Below are 19,445 nucleotides of genomic sequence, written 5' to 3'. Positions count from 1 at the left end.
GGTCTGCCGAGTGACCCTGCGTCAGCGTGAGCAAGCTGGTCACTCCCTCAGCAACACACCGTGAGCAATGCTTGCCCAGGGGTCCTGACCGCAGGCGTCCTCCGCTGCTTCCTGAAAGAGCTGGTGGCGGGTCACCTGCAGTCTGGAGACTCGCATTAGCACCCAGCACCTCGTCCACAGGGCTGGGTGACGCTGAGCAAGTCAGTTAATGATCCCGAGGCTCACCCTTCCCTGGCCTCCACCCTAGTCCAAATTCCCACCGAACCTGCCTGGACTAGGATCCTAGGACCTCTCCTGGTTCTGTTCTCCACACAGCAGCAACCAGCTGCCTCTAAAAACCTCAAAGACGATCACACCAACCGCTGGTGAAAACTCTTCAATTCTTTTCCCACTTCGGTTGAAGGACAGAGACCAAAATCCTCAACACAGCCCACCAGGCCCACGAGGCCCGGCCGCGGGCCTCTCCCCACGTTCATCTCACAGCCCAGCTTCTACGGCTTTATCTGTGCTCCGGTCACAACTGCGTGTTCCAGTGCAGCAAGCTCCTTCCTGCCGGGGTCTCTGTGCGCGCCATTTCCTGTCTGGAAGTCTCCCTGCTGCACGGCCCCCTGCCCCTCAAGCCCTACTTCAGCTAGTTCAGGGGCTGGCAAACCACGGACTATGGGCTCCATCCGGCCCGCCGCCTGTTGCAGGAAATAAAGTTTTATTGGAACACAGCCACGCCCGTTCACTGATGCACTGTCTGTGACTACGTTCATCTACAACAGAAAAGCCGCCAAGGTCTAAATGTTTACTCTCTGGGCGTGTTTTATAGAAGTTTTCCAGGGGGGGAGGGTATAGCTCAAGTGGTGGAGCCCGTGCTTAGCATGCACGAGGTCCAGGGTTCAATCCCCAGCACCTCTTCTAAAAATAACTAATAAAACCTAATTACCTTTCCCCTGCAAATAATAATAATAAAGAAGTTTTCCAAACCCTGGTCCAGTTTATGTGTATCCCTCAGTCCTCAGGTTGTAAATCACTACCTCCAGGACCTCTCCTTTAACTCCCAAAGTCAAACTTCTTCCCGAACCACATTCTCTTCCTTTAAAACATCTGTCTCTGGCCGTCAGTCTACATTCACTAATGAGGCCATTGCTCAGCGCTTGTCTTTCTCCCTGTGCGCTGACGGAGAGCGCTCCGCAGTCGCCTGAGCTGGGCGGTCCAGCCCAGAGCAGCCACACGCCTCCTGCTCCCCCTGGAATCACTCAGGGTTGTCATTCCGCTTTGTTCTCTCCCAACGAGGTAGAAAGGGACTCATTTTGAACAGCCTGAGGGACCTTCTCACATCTGTACCTGCCTCCGTGGGTAGGCGCACGGCTCTATAACATTTAATACTTTATGTGCGTTGAGATGATCTCTGCACTCAGTGCTGCCAGGATCCAGCTTGCAGACAGGCTGACATAACTCCAAGGCCCGGCAAGTCCTTCTGCTCCAGAATCAGGACTTCACGAACACTTACTGATCAGCTCTGCAGGCTGGGCACTTAGTCACATGGTTTGTTTACATAAATTTCCCTGATTCTGCATAATAATCCTCTCAGTACTCCCACCTAAGAAATGCAGGCACTTCGGACAGCAATAAAAATGCTTAATGCAGGCACCTCATACAAATTTTTGTTGAATGATGAATGAATAAAACTGAAACTCAGAGATGTCAAGCAGCTAGCTGAGAATTACAGTTAATAGGGGATGAAACTGGAATTTGAACTCACATTCTATTTGCTACTATACCATCTGGTCGGGTCAGGGCAGGTACAAGCTACCCCAACCTTAAGACCTGGGCCTTCCATATACCTCTCTGATCACTGTGAACCTGTTCTTCGGTGAACATAGCCCTGAAGGGTGTCAGCTACAAGAGTCCCCAAGAGTGAGCCTGGTCAAGGCAAACGGTAGTTTCTTAGGGGCTTAGCACAGAGGGAGGGAGCCAGAAGACACACATTTTCTTAACTCCTTTGCGTAAGCTGTGTGACCTTGAGCAAGTCACTTAACCTCTCTGAATCTTTCTCATCTGAAAAATAGAAATAAATGAATCTGCCTGTCCGTTGTACAGCATTGCTATTGATAATCAACTGAGTTAGTGTGTATGATGGCTTTTGATGAGCCATAATAAACCATGGGAACCTAAGATAATACTACTATCGTCCATCTGGTGGACATGCAGCTGACCAGAAGTCAAATTCCACCCTGCCATTTGCATGTGGCCTTGGGAAGCCAGTTTTGCTACCTATAAGATAAGGGTGGTTAGTCTTTCTTCCCTTCTCCTCTTGTTGGGCTGATATGAGGCGATCACAGATCAAAAGTTTAAAGGCCTACATAAAAAACAATACAGTAATGCCATTTGCAGCAACATGGATGGATCTGGAGATCGTCATTCTAAGTGAAGTAAGCCAGAAAGAGAAAGAAAAATATCATATGATAGCACTTATTTGTGGAATATTTTTAAAAAGATAGACACAAACTTATTTACAAAACAGAAACAGACTCACAGACATAGAAAACAAACTTATGGTTACCAAAGGGGAAAAAGAGTGGGAAGGGATAAATTGGGAGGTCGAGATTTGCAGATGCTAACTACTATACGTAGGACAGATAAATAACACGTTTCTCCTGTATAGCACAGGGAACGGTGTTTAATATCTTATAGTAGCCTATAGTGAAAAAGAATATGAAAAGGAATATATGTATGTATATGTATGACTGAAAAATTATGCTGTACACCAGAAACTGACACAACATTGTAAACTGACTATACTTCAATTTAAAAAATGGAAAAAAAAAAGTTTAAAAGCCTACAACCAAATGCAAGCTTTTTATTCCAGATCCTTGTTCTCTAGGGCCGTCCGAAGTTGGACCAGCCATAACCAATGACTCACGTGTTTTAACCTCAGGAGCAGGATTCATAGTTAAAGTTCTCATTCGGAAGAACACCTACAATAATGCCCTAGTGTCTCCTCGAGGGCACAGAGCTCGTTTCAATCTATAGGCAGGAAAAACGACAGTCTGGTGTGGATCAGAATCACGGGGGCTGGAGACCCCAGGAACTGAGACTGAGCACAGTTTAGAGTCTCTGTAGTACGGGTCTGTGCCTTGATGTACGACCAGGGAAAGGGTTTGTAATGTAAGCCTCCACGGTGAACCCCTGGCATGAAGGAACAAAATGTTTATTGAATTTAAATCCAGTGTCTCCAGTCGTAGAAGTTTAGTTCACATGGGAGACTGGGTTGTGAGGAACAGCTGGTGCCTGAGGGGCTGATCTGGGGAACAAAGGGAGATGTTGATGTTGGCTGAAGACCCCATTCTTTCAGCCAAAATATTCTTCTAGCACAAAATATGTACTTACATGCAGAATACTGTGAAAACTCGGGTTCAGAGGACAACAGTGGCAAATGCCAAAGGTAAGAGATCAGAAGCTAAGCCCAGGAAAAGCCGCAGGGACGCCATATCGAATGAGCTTTCCCTGGGCTTCTTCAACCTTCAGCTGAGCTGGTCTACGGCAGTGTTTTGTTCAGCTGTGGCTGCTCCCCATTAGTGGGTTACGAAATCAATTTAGTAGGTCAAGACCTGCATTTTGAAAATGAAATATGTGTCTAGAATAGATCAGAGTGCAATCCACAGAGCGGGGGCAACTATTGTTTCATAAGCTTTGGTTTCAATTATGTGTAGGTGGGTGTTAATGTGCCGCCTGGATTGCAACCTAAATGCAAGTCATGCTCAAAAAGGATGAACATGCCTGGTGCCAGGCATCTGGACACCTTACCTGTTCACTGATCTATAACCAGCACCTCACAGAGTACCTAGAACACGGCTGATGCTCCATAAATGTATTTTTGGCATCAGTGAACTCCTATCCCGGTCACTTGTAACTAAAGACTAACTACAAGAAAACCATACAAGCAGATCTTTTTGAACATTTACTGTGTGCTAAATACTGGACTAAATGCTTTACATTTGTCATCTAATTTAATCTTCCCAGCCACACTGTAAGGGAGGTACAGCTATCATCCCTGTTTTGCAGATTAGAAAACTGAGGCTCCAAGAGGTGAGGTTTCTTTGCCCAAAGTTCCATAGTTGATTCAGATTCGATCCTAGGCAGGTCCACTCTGCGGCACTGCCCCCAAGATATTAATTTTCCTGGGCTGTGGATATGCAGTTAAACATCTGGTAAACATCTGAACTGTTATTCCTTATCCATTGGTATTTGCCGTTAAGCTTTCCCGCCTGAGAGTCCCCATCCCTGAGGTCAGTCTTTGCTTTCCTTTGTCTTCGACTCTGACTTATGTATTTAGATGAGGACATTTAAATAAAGCCTGCAGAAGGGGACAGTGGGGTACAGTGGAAAAAGAAAAGCGTCAGGAATTCCGACTTCCTGACTGGCTCTGGTCTCAAATCCCGCCCATGACCATCAGGCTGGGAGCTCTTGTTTGGGCTCATACACTCCCCTTCACTTGGGGATGCCCAGCCATCCATCAGCCTTTGGCCTGAATGTCACCTCCTTGGGAATGCCTTTCCCAACCTCTGACTCAGTGCGTCACCATCATAGGGACTCACCCATAACGCCCTGAGTTTCTCCTTTGTAGCACTCAACATGCAATCATTTAGATAATTATCTATTTCATGCAATTATTTAGATAATTATTTGTTTCAAGTCCATTTCCCCCACTAGAAAATACATTCCCTGACTGATGAGCCTCTGTCTTACTCCTCACATATCCCTAATGCCTTGTGTGGAATCAATGCTTAGTAAATATTTGACAATTGCATTAATAAATTCCCCTTTGTCATTCCCGCTCCCAGGATAGTGCCTGGCCCAGGATGGGTGATCGATAAGTATCTGTTGAATTGAATTATGAAATTCCTTTGGGCGAGTCCCTTCTTTTTCATCTTCAGTTATTTTACCTACAAAAGAAGGATCTCATCTAGCCCCTTCCAGCTCCAACATGAATTCCTGAAGACGCCAGGTGGATTTATAATGGGGTATAGTTCTTCAAAGGGTTTTGGGGCAAAGCCAGGGAGAGACAGGCCTGAGAGGGACGACACAGAGAGGACTCGGGAGGAGACGGGAGGGGGGCACCGGAAGCTCAGCTGCCCAGGCATGAAGGTGAAACAGATGGCCACCTACGAGAGGGGTGCCGGGAGGGACCCTCTCCCACCTGCAAGGGGACAGCTCTCTCTGAGCCCCGTGGCTGATACCTGGCGTCCCTCCATGAAAGAGCCTAGTCTGAGAGCGAAGATGCTGAGTTTGGTTAACACAGAAATAAATCTCAAAGTGTTAGCACCTTATTATTCAATGCAACTGGTATTTTCTGAGCACCCATTCAGTGGCAGGTATGATGCAAGGGAAGAGAGTGTTCCTCTGCTCAGACCACGTCTGGAATATCGCACCCTGTTCCAGGCAGCACTCCTTAGGTGGAGCACAGACTACCTGGAGTGTGTGCCAAGTATACGGACCAGGAAGGGAAAGAGACTGAAACCACATGCTAGAAGGAAAAGTGAAAGGCAGTCATGGGAAGGATGAAATACACGTGTGAACCCAAGAACCAGAACTAAGGACCAAAGGAGAAAGAAAGAACTCCATCCAATAGATAGAGAAACATTCTAACAGCGCGAACTTTCTGTGATGGAATATGCTGTCCCTAGAGGTAGTGAGTCTCCCGACGCTGGAGGCATTTAAGCCCAGATGCTACTTCATGAGAACACATTTGCAAGAATCTAAGCATTTGATCAGAGGACCTTTACTAATCCTTTCAGCCCCAAGAGAGTAGGATCTCGATTCTACTTCTACGTCAGGGGAATCAGGAGGAAGGTCAGGGTATCAAGGAGGGTAGATGAGGTCCTTGGACAGTGTGAGGAAACAAGAGAGCAGAGGTGTGGGTTAACAAGTGCAGAAAGGCCACTGTGGGAGAACTTCAGCCATTCATTAGGTTTGCTCATTCCTGGTCTTCTCTCCTGGCTGAACTCATTACAGTGCATTCTCATTATTCATGGTAGTTAATGTTCTATAAAGTATCCACAAACACTGAATCAGGGGAGATTGAACCACTGCTCCTAAGGGAAAAACGGCTGGGTTCCTAAGAGCCTCTGGTCACAATATTTTCATCAACCAATCAACACATAACTTTGTTTTATGTGTGTTTCCGCTGATAGACATTTAATATATGCTGTTGATTCATTAATTTTGAACAAATGCATTCCAAGTCATGCCTGAATAATGTTTTTATAACACCTGTATTTTCTTTGTAAGGCACACCCCAGTTTCCTGCACTTAGGAACACTACTAGACAGCACTTCAGAAATTAAGCATGGGGGGCGGGGTCATCTTAACAGCGAAATCGCCAAGAAAAAGCACAAACATGTGAAAAAAGACATGACACTGAAGAAATCGTGAAAAGGATACTTGTTTACAGCACGAGACTAAAGAACAAGGCAGAGCCTCCCCTCGTTTGACCTCAGCTGGGAACATGCCCGGCGACCCACTCAAATTTTTCACTGCTCTGTGCATGTCTGCGAAGCGCGCCATGAGTACTGAACTGGGGTCAGAAATGGATTTTAGAGAGTAGACCAGCTGGCAAATACGGAACCTGCAAGTAATGAGGATCAGTGGTACTTGTCTGCACTTGAATGCTTGGCTCTTGCCCAGATGTGCCCAGACTTCCATTCCGCAGCCCCAACCTCTGGGATGTGAAGTGGAATTTGGTCAAGCCCTCACCACTCCTCCCGCCAAAGAGAACAAACTGACGGTGGTGACTCTTTTCAGGGACTCTGGTGAAACATAAATATCGTCTAGGGCAGGAGCGGAGCTCGCTTCACTCCACTCGGCGCTGGCTAAATATACCAATCCCCGGTGACACTCTCAGGGATCTAACAGACTCTCCAGCTAGCTTAGGGCATTAGGAGTTAAATTTCCCTGAGCAGGGCAGGGAAATTTCTTGGACAGAAGTCCAGATTTTGATCATTTCTTTCACCTACATCTCAACTTCCTCTTTTTCTTGTGCGGTCAAAAGATCTCCCAGACGCTCTTCTAAACATTTTGGAAGGTAATCAAACTAGCATCGGGTGAATGCACGGCAGAGCCTGTAAACAGGAAGACTCAGCTGCACAGCCCTCTCTCACCTCCAGAAGATGGAAGGTATTTCAAATTAGCTGCTGAGGAGAGAATTTATCAGAGAGCTCAGGCGTGCTCGAGAATTTTCATCTTACAGGAAAATTACTGCCAATGCACGAGGCACAGTCAGGGCATGGAGAGTGCCCGGCTTCATTTGTTAAGCTCGCTGGGTGCGGAAGTATCTTGGGGAAGCAGTCGTACTAATAACACACAACTTTGAGCTCTGAGAGGCAGATGCCAATTGAACTAGTGATTCTAACAAAGCATCTGGGCTGAAGGAAGTTGTTCGCTGCCCATCCAGCAGGCGTCAGTGGAATGCTGGAGGGCAGGGGGAAGGTGCATCACTGGGCTTCTAGGGATGGACTGAGGATGGCCCTTCGCTGCTCCTAGATGGATGTAGGCTGCAGGTGGGACATGGTGTGTGGCTGGGCCTCCTTGTGCTCTGGAAGGATGGGGAGCTTTTAGTTGGGGGTATCAGCAGCTCCACTATGGGCAGTGCCACTGTGGACTCTCCCAGGAGTACAGCCACGACTTCTGGTTTTCACCTTCACCCAGAGCCACTGCAAAGAGGAACTGGGATACTGCCATGTTAGGGATGGAGGAAAGAGAAGGAGAGGTGGGGGAGGGCTGCAGGGAAACCCATCCCGAAGCAGGGACGGGCCAGCTGGCAGAATTTATTCCCAGCGAGCATGGCTGGCATGGGCTGGCCCCTCATCCCTCTTGCGGGGCTCTGGAGTTCCAGCAGGAGTGACGTGAGCATATGGCTCAGTCCTGCTTTGTCTTTCTCTCTGCCCTGAACTAGGCGAGAAGCGAGGTTCCAGGAAATACCGCATGCAAAGATAGAGAATTATATGGACAGACATCTCCACCAGAGACAACAGAACTAAAATTTGCACAACAGAGTAGAATCCTCAAGGCACAGCTATAAAAAAATATTTCATTTTGTTCTCACAATAATTTGATGATGCACATAAAGCAGATATTATTATGACCATCATCTCTATTTTACTGAGGAAGCACAGAGTGGCGGAATGCTGGGGCTCAGCCTGAGTCTTTCCTCGTTCCCATGGTGCCTGCCCCTGCCACAGCTCCCTCTCATCTCCCTGGGTTTTCCCCTCCTCCTGGCCTGCCTGCCTTCGCTCCTCCACACCTCTGGCCTGGGGCCTGCCCCGCATCTCATCAGAGCTGCTTCATGAGACTAAATTGGCAGCTCAGCCCTTCCAGCTCTCCCAGGCATGAGCTGGCTGCAGAGGCGCGGGAAGTCATCACTCAGAACTGGCAAACTTCCCCAGGCTGAGCTCAGGCAGGATGCGTGATCGGGCATATTACAAGAAATATATTTAAAACGCAGCACTTTCAAACCCTGCTCCTCTGCCCACAAGCAGCCCCCCTTTTGAAAATACAAGTAGCTCTAATTTGTTTGCCGGCTGATGCGTGAATAAGCTTCTGCAGCCAGTGAATTTTCCATCAAAGCTGATAAGCCGGAAGTCCCTGTGCTTTGGGAGAAAGAGCTAGAAGTCTGTGGGCCAAGGGAAGCAGGAGGAGAGAAGGCCCTCAGGTGACACCTTTCCAAAGCCAGCTCATCTGCCTCCTGGCTGTCAGTCATCCCAGGGGTGACCAGGAGAGCCAGATGCCCTCACAGGAGGAGGTACTTAATAGACTTTTAATTAACCAGAGGCGTACCGCTGTTAGAGAATGGAAAGCCAATGGGAAGGGAGCAATGTATCAAAGATTTGAGGGGCCTTCCACTCCGATTTTCAAATTCCAGTTGCCAATCAGGAGGCTTGTCATGTGGAATCTCTCTTGAACAAACGGGGAGCAGTGGCTTTGGAAAAGTCTTGACAAAATCCTCGGTCCCTGGGGCTCCCCACACACGCCCCAGGTCCCAGAACCAAAGCTCTGTGCACACTAGTCCTTGTTCAGAGGTGTACCCTTTCTCCCGGCCCATGCTGAGCCCAGACCCAGCTGGGCGGTGCTGGGTTGGTACTCAAGGAGTCCCCAAGCCTGGAGGGACAGCAGTGCGAGCATGCTACAGTAGAGGCAGGCACAGGGAGCAGTTAAAAGGGGCACCGGAAGACTCCCTAAGGAGGGGCTTGATGATCCGAACTCGGGAGACGTGAGCAGGAGTGGCTGGCTGGGCATGGGGGTGAGGGGACAGGCACGGGGCGTCAGACAGCCTGGTGTGTGCCCTAGCATCGCTGCGGTAGGGCGTGCGGGGTGGCACGGGAGGAGGCTCAAAAGTGGGCAGGGCTGTACACCAGAAATTGACACATTGTAACTGACTATACTCCAATAATAAAAAACTAAGAAAAAAAAGTAGGCAGGGCCCAGCACGTGACAGCCTTGCTGTGGAGCTGCCATTTACCCTGAAAGCAAACGGGAGCCGCCGTGAGGTTTTCAGCCCAGGAATGACATCCCCGTCTGCATTCTCCAGTGGGAAAGCTGGACTCGATAGCCTTTCAGGTCTCCTCCAAGTCTAAGAATTTATGATATTCTGTGAGATATTGTCAGCCATTCTAAACCACGAGCCAATTCCCCTATTCCCGGCTCCTTAATAAAAAGGAAGAAATAAGTGACTTCTCTGTCACCTTCAAAGCAGCCCCCAGACCACTGATCTGATCTCTTTTTCCCCCTCCCTCCACCTGGGAATCCGCTGCCTCAGAATTTCCTCATCAAAGGCCAAGTGGCTGGGAGTGGCCCACCAAACAGCCCCCCAGCCGGGGAGCTGGCACTCTCGATTTCCAGCAATCAAACCCCACTCCAGTGCTCTGAGCCAGGACTCACAAAGGCAGCTTCGAAGGATCTGCATATTTATGGTAAACTCCTTCCTCGGACTGAAAATGTATTAGATAGTAGCAACCACGGTGCTCCCAGAGCAGCTGCCCCGACTGGCAACCTGTCTGAACCTTACCGGTTATTCTTGTTAGCGCATGTCTCCCAAAGGCTCACACTGTGAGGGGCTGCGGGACAGGGTGCAGATGCTGGCAGCAGGGGGACCTGTCCATAGAGAGTGTGATGCCCTCCTCGCTGTTCCCTCAATGCCATGTGCAGGCAACAGCAGTGCACACTCTCACCTGACAGTGTGTTTTTTGGGTTTTCTATTGTTCTTTGCTTTTGAGATGGGTCTGGAGGTGGGGACAGGAGGGGACAGGTCTGCTAAAATTGCCATCAAAGCAAGAGAAGACACTTCCTGGTGCTCCGGCCACAGAGGGCCAGGATATGAATTGTAGCTGCCTTTACACTGCCAGTGGTGCAAACAAAGCTGGTTCTGCTGCCACAAACCCTGGACCATCCCACCCAACAACCTTCCCCGGCAGGCGGGCAGGTGTGCCAGCATGTGGGCTTCCATCAGGGAAGAGGGCAGCACTGTCCTCCCAGCAACTGGTGGGACCTGCAAGGACTTCGGGAAGTTGGAGACGGATTCCCTGAACCTTCTAGAGGACACAGTATCCTTGAGTTCTTGGTTTGCACGGGTGACTCACAAAAGCCATCTTGTCTACCCACTGCTCCTGGTTAGAACCCCGCTCAAGTCAGCCCAGGAAATCAGGCCCTTGAAAAGCTGGGTTGGTATCAGCTTTGGAAAACTAAATACGGCTATCCGTTCACCATGCTTTTTACTCGCCCACTCTAGGCCAGCTCTGCCAATCTCTCCATCTCCGTGGGAACAGAGTTAAATGGACCCATCGTCTAAGGAAAAGTTCACATGAAAATAACCCTGTATATGTTGTTGGTAGGGGTTAGGAGTAATTCATTGACTCCAAGGCCCAGAGTTCAGAATGAACAAAAAGTTTGAAAACAAATTCCAGTCAGCAAGTCAGCATGGTGAGTAGAAAGTGAGCGTTTGGCGTGAGGAAGGGGAAACCCCCACAGCGCTCTTAGCTCTCAGCGCCATCCGGAGCCTGGTCCCTAACTTGGGCCTCGTGTTTTACTAGAGCCCCAGACAAACCAAAGAGCATTAGTGGTGAGAGAGATGTTTGCTGTGTTGCATGGGGAACAGCTACGGGCCGTTGTTTGGGGAAGGAGAAAAATCAGAGGGACAGGACAACGCAAGCCCTGGACAGGGATTGCTGACTGCCATTGTTGCCTTTCCCAAAGATGAGGAGTTCTGGAAGGAACCATGACTCATTTATCTTGTGTTTCCAGCCCTTGACAGGAAGTAGGTGCTCAAAAAAAATCTTATGCTAAATTTCAGGAAAGAATGAATGAATGAAGTGAAATCACACTATGTTCAAATATTTGAAGAGCTGGTAAAGAGGAGAAAGCTGGTTATTCTGGGCTGCTTAAAGGGGGAGGATTGGGAGGCAGATTTTGACTCAATGCCTGGAAGACTTTGGAATGTGTCCCTGGGGAGGCGGTGAAATTCCCAGCCCAGGACATGTTCAAGGAAATGTCCCCCGGGGACACTGTGGAGAACAGTCTTGCATTGGGTCAGAAGATTAGACTGGAGGCCTCAAAGGTCTCCTCCAACATGTTCTGGGCAATTCTGCAGAGTGGAAAGACCAAGGCCTTTGAAGACAGCTAGACGTGGGCTCAGTTCTTAAGCCTGGAACTAATTAGCTGTATGGATGAGGATACACCACTTGAACTCTCTCTGTCTCTGTGTCTCTACCTGCAAGATGGAGAGAGGAGCTTTCATGCACGATTGATAAAAAGATGAGAAATTTTAAGTGCACCCCCCAGCACAGTGCATCCAATACATGGTAGCCATTCTTATTATGATGTCAACAGGGCCACCTTTCTATGTAACCACAGGCAAGCAGAAAAGAGTGCTGTGCAAACCTAGTTTCCATAATCCTTGAGCTTAGCCAGGCCAAATGTCGCGGGGTTACCATCTCCACTGCACAGAGGAAGAAGGTTTCGGTACCCCACTGCAACACACAGTGAGCCGATGGAAAAGGTTAGTTTTGCATCTTTAGCTAGACAACCCCCCTCCCCTTGCCTTGTCCCTCCCTCTCCCGAAGGCTTAATTAGAGCCTGTTAAGCCATTTCCGATCCTCAGATGAAAGGTGTGCTCATCTTATTACAGTCCTAACAAAGTCGCTGGGGGCCTGCTCAGAACCTCTGATCTTTAAACCAAGTTAAAATGAAGAAAACTAAGGGCTCTGTAATGCTTTGCTCCCCCTTTCCCTTGCCTCTTTCAAGTAAGATTTCTCCCAAATTAAGAAGGAAGATTTTTTTCCTACTCCAACACCACTGAGGACATCTTTTGGGGGGTGGGGAGGGAGAACATGGGGTGGAGATGGGAGATCTCACACAGGCAAAAACTGGGGGATGGAGCTGGCGAACCTGGCCCAGGTTCAGAAATGTCACTTACGGAGCATCACAGGGCACATTTTTCCCCAAACAGACTCCAATGGAAGCTCCACAGAGTCCCAAGATGGAAAACCCTCTCTGAGCAGAATCACAACAGTAATTTTTTAAATGGCAAAAAAAAAAACAAAAAAAAAACCCCTAAATTCTAAAAGACTGTTTTTAAAATGGTAATAATCCCTTAATCAGTCACTGGCAGGGAATATGGTATTTGGTTCAGACATTTACCAATTACATCCCACTGGGTCCCTGCGTGGTGCTTTCTAAATAATCAGACCTAGCTCTTAATAGTCACTCGCCCAGACAGGGAGAAAAAGCAAAAAACCAAATCCAAATGAGAAGATGCCATTACTAAAGAAAGCCTAACCCAGCAGGTCCCTGGGAGCCAGGAGCCGTCCTGGTCGGTAGCAGGTGGCAGCAAGGAAAAGTGTTTTGCTTTGGGGGCTTAGAGATACAAAGAAAGTGAAGAAAAGCCAAGAGGGGGAGGCCCATGGCTTTGGAGTGGGACAAGCCCGCGTGTGAATTCAGCTCTGCCCAAAGTCCTTGCTTCTCATGGACTTGGGCCGAGCTCCTTACCACCTCTGAGCTTCAGGTTCCTGATTTGTGAAAGGCGCGTTTGTCCACCTTGAAGGGCTGTCCTGCAGATGAGAAGTGACCTGCGTAAAGCGCCCAGGTGGTGTCTGGTGAACAACTGGTCCACGAAAGACGCTACTTCCCCTGCTCCTTGTCAGCCTCTCCTCCCCTGCCAGCATCACCTTGGATGGAGAAACCCAAGTAATTATCACTCCCCAAACCATTTCTTCATCCTGTAATAAGCAGGGGAAGGACACCTGTCAAGAGGCAAAGATTGGGCCGGTGATTGGGATGGGACCTGGGGACCAGCGCTGCAAGGCTACATCTGTGCCTGTGATACATCCTGCACGGTTTTCACTGCGACTCACGGAACGTGAGTCGGACCGGAAAGCAGCAGGACGGTCACCAGATTTGCTGAAGAAAAATGGGTAATAAAGAGGATGATTGCAATCCACTTTACACGTCCAATCAAGGATGTTGTGTCCCTTAGGGTAGCTGAAGGTCAAAAACACCAACTTCTTTAACGGTCACTTCTGCAACAGAGTCTATTAATTCAACATTAGCGCAGAAAGATGGGGGTGGGATGCAGGGAGGTCAGGAAGAAATTCTATGCGTAGAAGCTGCAGTTGGCTAACATCTACTGGTACATATTTGTCAAAGGGTAGCCTGCGGACCACCAGCATTATAATCATCTATCCGGGTGCTAGTTAAGAAGATGCAACGCCTGGAATGCACCTCGCCTTACTAACTCAGAATTTATAGCTGTGGGGGTCTAGGAATGTGCATCTTAAGCACCGATGGGCATTCTTGTGCACACTGGGTTTGAGAAGTCCTGTCCTCCACCGGTAGCACGTGCTGCGGAAGAAGGAGCAGCAGCCACTGCGCAGGACGCCCCAGGGCAGAATCCCTCGGTGGGGCTGAGGGGTGGGTGCTGGTGGCTGGAGGTGCTGTTTCCTGATGACTCAGGCAGCTGGGAGAGCCAGCCTGAGTGACGGCCGGTGGAGAAGCAGAGTTAAGGTGAAGCGGTACTCTAGGTCTGATGAGCTGTTTTTCAAGTAGAGGGTGGAATCAGGGCCACCGGCCAACTCTGCCACTGCAGGTGTCGCCTGATGGAAGTGGGCTGTTTCCGGGAGCGTCAGAAAGCAGGGCTGAGGGCCAAAGGAGCTTTTCCAAGCCCAAGCCTGGGTTTTCTACGGAGTAGATCTGGCCTTGGCACGAGCACTGCTCTCCCAACTACAGTGTCTCCCCATCATTCCCTCCCTGACCCTGTTTTACGTTGCCGGTAGCACTTACGCTGCTGATGTACTACGTAAGTACTTGTTTGCCTGCTGCCCGTCTCCTCCTAGAACACAGGCTCCCGGAAAGCAGAAATTGTGCCCATTTTTAACTCGCACCTAGAAGCCAGCCTGGCACACTGTAGGAACTCAAAAGATACACACTGAAAAAAAATGAATGAATGTTCTTCCCTTCACATCCCCCAGGCACACTGGGACTCAGAAAGTCTGCCTGACAATTTTTCTACAGGCTGGCGGCTTCGTTTGTTCCAGGAATTATGAGCCCGAGGGCACGATTTGAGTTTAATAACCCCAAATTGTACTTATTTTTTCCACGTCGGTCTCCCTGGCCAGACAGTGGACCCTCTCCATGCGGGCACTGTGCTTCTCCGGTTCTGATTCTTCCATGCCCAGCACAGTGCCTGACACGTAGGGCGGGCTCAATACGTGATTTGTCACATAAACGAAACGAACATTTTGTGATACTCCATCCCATAGTTTCTGGCCACCTACCTAACGCTGGCCCCATTCGGGACGTTATGACAAACGATAGCTGTTGTCATTGCTTAAAGATCATGTAGCTCCGGAGAGGGCAGAACCCAAGCCTTGCAGACACAGGGATGGAGTGGCAGGATGCAGATGTGATGGGCCTCCCAGCGCAGCCCATGGTGCCACGAGGACCACCTTGGTGCCTGATGGTGCACCCTGGGCCCTCTGCTAGGTCTACCTAATCAGATTCCTGTGGGTAGAGTCTAAAAATCTGCATTTTTAACAAATTACCACCGTGATTCTGATGCATAATTGGTCATAATGGTTAAGAACTTGGGCTGCAGAGTCAGAGGTCCTTGGGTTCAGAACCAGCTGCCACTGCCCAAGGCCAAGTCAGTCAGTCTCCTAAAGCCTCAGTTTCCTCTCTTATAAAATGGGGACTAGTAAAAGGCACCTACATTGTAGGATTAAATGAGAAAACAAAAATGATACCCTTAATGTGGTATATGGCCCATGGTAAGAGCTTAATGAATGAAGGCCCCTATGATGATGATGATGATGATGGTGGAGGCAGTGAAGATGATGATGGTGGTGGTGGTGAAGATGATGATGGTGGAGGTGGTGAAGATGATGGTGGAGGTGGTGAAGATGATGGTGGTGGTGGTGAAGATGATGATGGTGGTGGTGGTGAAGATGATGATGGTGGAGGCGGTGAAGGTGATGATGGTGGAGGTGGTGAAGATGATGATGAAGAAGACAATGATTCTGCCACCCCTTCAGTGGTACATTCCCTTGTTCAGACACTGATAGTCAGGAAACTCTTCAATATGTCTGCTTCTTGCTCTAATTAGTGCATCATTCCCTATCTCTCAAGCTTTTTTTAAGGATGGAGAAAAGATACACTAAGAATAAAGAGCTGATTATTAGGGTGATGGTGAAATTGGGAGACCTTCAGAGAGGTACTTGAAGAGACTGCCAGAATCTCTGTTTCCTCTGATGTAGGAGAATCAGAGGAAAAGAGAATGAGAAGGTTAATGGAGGAGAATGAGAAAGGAGTAGGGACTTGTAAGGAGCTCCAGCGGACAAAGCATCCCTGAGCTGACGGAGTACACAGGCAGCAGACAGGAGAGGAGGGGTGTGATTGGGATGGCGGGGGGCAGGGATGGGTTGGTCAGAAAAGAGCTGACAAGAGAGAGCTGGCCATCCATTCTAATGCTGAAGGGGTTCCTCAGCCCCCATGGGATCTGATCTGTGCGTGACCGGCAAGCAACCTGGAATCTAACACTGGTTCCAAGGTTAGGGCGAGATTCAGGGAGCAGAATAAACCAAACAGTGGAAAGGCCTCCTTCCGTGACGCCCCCTTGCCTCCTCTCTCCCGGCATAAGGCACAGTTGCCTCCCTCTTGGTATTCTGCTGGGGCTGCGGTTCCTGACCACGCTGGCTGATCCTGGTGCAGGAAGGAGGGAAGCCAGTGCCTGTGGGGAGCCTTGCCCAGGACACAGCCTGTTGCTCTTGGGGATGGCTGAGCACAGGAGGCCATCCTGAGTGCCAAGGAGGAATGGGCTGGGGACAGGGAAAGGGAAAAGGAGGAGGGATCCACCACCACAGCAGCACAGCTAGCCTTACCTGCCGAAAACCATTCCTTGTGAACTGTAAGATTTTCAAGGCATAGTTGGACCTCTGGCCTTTGCTGTTGAATTCAATGTGGCCGGTGAGACCTTCCAATTCTACCTGTCCAAGAGAGAGTGAGTTACAGCACCAACTAGGCCCCGCGTTCCAAGTGGCCCCAAGCAAGCATCTCATTGTGCTAGCTAGGTATGCGCCAGAAAGGGGAAGCCATCAGGATGCATTCTCTGTCTACCTCTTGGCCACAGGGTCTCAAGCCTATGAAAGTGATGTCTCTGGAACCAATTCAGACTTGGCCAGGGCTTGAGGAGGAAAGGAGGCTGCACACCCAATGACCTCGCAGCTGCTGCATAAACCAACACAATGCCAAGATGCCAGCTCGAGCTCGGGTCCCCCTGAGCTCCTCCTCCACGCCTCTGGCTGTGAATAGCATTTATCCTCCTTGGGCAGCTGCTCACCCACTCCAGCTTGCAAAAAGTCAGGATGATCTGACTCTAAATGCAAAATCCCAGCCACTGTGCACCAGGCTTCTCTGCCTGGTGATGGCTTCTTTGTGGGCGGGAATCCCTGTCCATCTCACCAGAGGCCTCATGGCTGGGAGAACACTGGGGAGAGCCAGCACCAAGCCAGAAGCGCTGAGACTGCAGGGATCACGGTCTGCGGCAGCATTATCCATCCCCGTTTATGCAGAGCTTTGCAGGGACCGCTTCTGAGCCAAGGGGACAAATTCCAAGCCTGGCATCCAGGGACCCTCTAATAGTCTGAGGCACAAGGGCCACTGCCTTGTAAACAAACTTGCTGTAGATTCTCAGTGATTTTTAGGGATTAGGGGACAAATGTGACCCATGATCCCCAGATGGGGTCACTGCAGATGGCTGTTTCACCTGGGGCTGTAGTGTCCCAAGGGGACCTGGAGGACAGGGGCCCTGAACAGTATCCCCCCGTCCCCCAGGCTGGGCGTGGCCTGCGGGGCCCCAGCCGCCCCTCACCATGCGCAGATAGTTCATGAGGCTGGTGCCATGCTGCCAGATCTGGGCCGAGCCGCAGGACAGGGGCTTCACGCCGATCTCCTGGCTCCGGTTCAGCTCCTGCACCGCGGTCACCACGGCATAAACGGCGTCAAACAGCAGGGCCGAGGACAGCTGGGAGAGGGCAGAGAGCGGGGCAGAGGGAGGAAATGACGGGTGTAAAGGAAAGAAAGGGAAAAGGGGAAGAAAAGAGAAGAGGAGGAAGAGAGAAAAGCAAAATAAAGAAGAAGTAAGGGTGTGTCTCTGATGCTGTTGGACTACTGCCTGTCTCTGGGCCGACTCCGCTTCCCCTAAGAGTCCAGGGGCTGGCCCAAGGAGACAATGGTGAGGCCTCTCTAAAATTGGACCATCAAGCCATTGCTTTGGGCCCCAGATTATTTCAAGAGTATCCCTTTCTCTCCTCGCTCCCCTGATCTGAGAGACTCCTGAGAAGGGGGCTCTCTTCTCCATCCCACTGCCCTTCCCCTGGCAGCCGAGCTCCTTCTTCAGTTGATTCGAGGCTCACCTGGATGCTTCTCGGCAAGACTACAACTGTCCTTGTCCTTTGCACATAATTCATTTCCCCCCAAGCACATGTGGCTCCTTTATTAATGGACCTCTCACGTTTCCCTGCCAAAGGACATATGGAAATTACGAACGCTAAAGACGCCCTTTCCAGCTCGGACAAGCATCTACGTGAGGGGAGTTAGCGACCCCTACTGACACCGGCTTTTCCATCCTTCCGTTTGGCTATTTAAATGATTCTGTAAACTAATTTCTGTCCCAGCGTCTCCCTTGCCTCCCAGTTAATCTCTCCGTGCTGAGATTCTCAAAATCACCGAGTGTCAGAACTAGAAGGGGTCCTGGAAACCAACCAGTCCAACTCAGAGGACTTCAGACAGGATGGGAGCAGACTGCAACCCAGCTGCCCTTTCTCCAGGCTCATTCCCCGCCCGTTCCTGTCCACCGCCTGCAGCAATGTCTTTCCCCCTCCCTTCCCGACAAGGCTCCTCTTGAGACGCCAGGGTATGTCATTGCTCCACCAGAATTACTCGTGCCTCGCCTCCCAGGACAGCATGAGGCAGTCTTTCTAGATGCAGTTACCTTCTCAACAGCAGACAAGAGCATGAGGCTCTTGGGCCAGAGCTGGGGGCAGGGAAGGGCGGTGGGCAGGCCTCTCTGCTGCCCCGGGTTTGGTCATCACGCAGTTTCCCTCCCAATCTGACTGGCTGTTTGTCCTCAAGTTAGCCTCTCAGTTAAGAGCACCTGGATCCTTTGCTGGCACAGGACTACAAGGCGGTTGGGGAAGGGACCACCTGCACAGCACCCATTCTCCTCTGCCTCCTCCCCAACAGAACCCCCACTTCCTTCAGGTGTCCTCCCTTCCCCCATGCAGCCACGTGCTTCAGGGGTAGCTGTCCCAGCACATGACCCAGCCCGAGCTGTCAGGTGAGCCCGGCTGACCCAAGAGTCATCCCATCCCCCTGCCAGTATGCGATTTGGCACTGGGCAGATGGCCCGATTCTGACCAATGAGACACAAGCTGAGGCCTGGAGCAAGGGGGCTGCTTCTCACAAGAGCTTCCTGTCTCTACGAGAGGCAGTCCATCCTCCTCTGGACACTGCTGGCTCTGGATATGACGCCCGGACCTGCGGCATCCATCCTGGTTCCAGCCTGAGGATGAAGCTGACACCAAGGGCTCAGAGCAGAGATGCAAAGAACCTGGGTTTCCAGTGACGATGCTCTGGAATCTGCCCTATGTCTGGACTTGCTGTGAGATGAGATAACACATTTTCCTTTTTGCAAGAGGCAGTTTAATTCTAGCTTTGCATTACTGGGAGCTCAGAGCACCCTGTCTCGTTGGTGCTGGAGGCCCTGGAGAACCCTTGCTCTCGGGGGCATTGGTGCCCCAGGCCCCCAGATAGGCCTGGCCTCATCCCCTCTCTAAGGCCCCTTCTCCCGAGGCTGCGCGCTGGTCCCCGGACCCCCTCATCACTGCAGACTAGCAGACACAGTTTACCACGCC

The 19,445-nt window shown here is 50.2% G+C and overlaps 1 protein-coding gene across 1 annotated transcript in view; it reads right to left on the bottom strand.

The window, feature by feature from the left end:
* The window catches only part of GRIK4 (glutamate ionotropic receptor kainate type subunit 4), a 387,595-nt gene that overhangs the window by 80,437 nt on the left and 287,713 nt on the right, over window positions 1–19,445 (bottom strand). Inside the window, 2 exon segments of the mRNA XM_074356846.1 lie at window positions 16,413–16,517; window positions 17,402–17,554. Of these exon segments, the coding sequence (XP_074212947.1) occupies window positions 16,413–16,517; window positions 17,402–17,554 (258 nt within the window).

This window comes from Camelus bactrianus, chromosome 33 (genome assembly GCF_048773025.1).
Source record: "Camelus bactrianus isolate YW-2024 breed Bactrian camel chromosome 33, ASM4877302v1, whole genome shotgun sequence".
Taxonomy (NCBI): Eukaryota; Metazoa; Chordata; class Mammalia; order Artiodactyla; family Camelidae; genus Camelus; species Camelus bactrianus.
The sequence above is the reverse complement of the archived record's forward strand: the minus strand, read 5'-3'. Positions and strand labels throughout refer to the sequence as shown.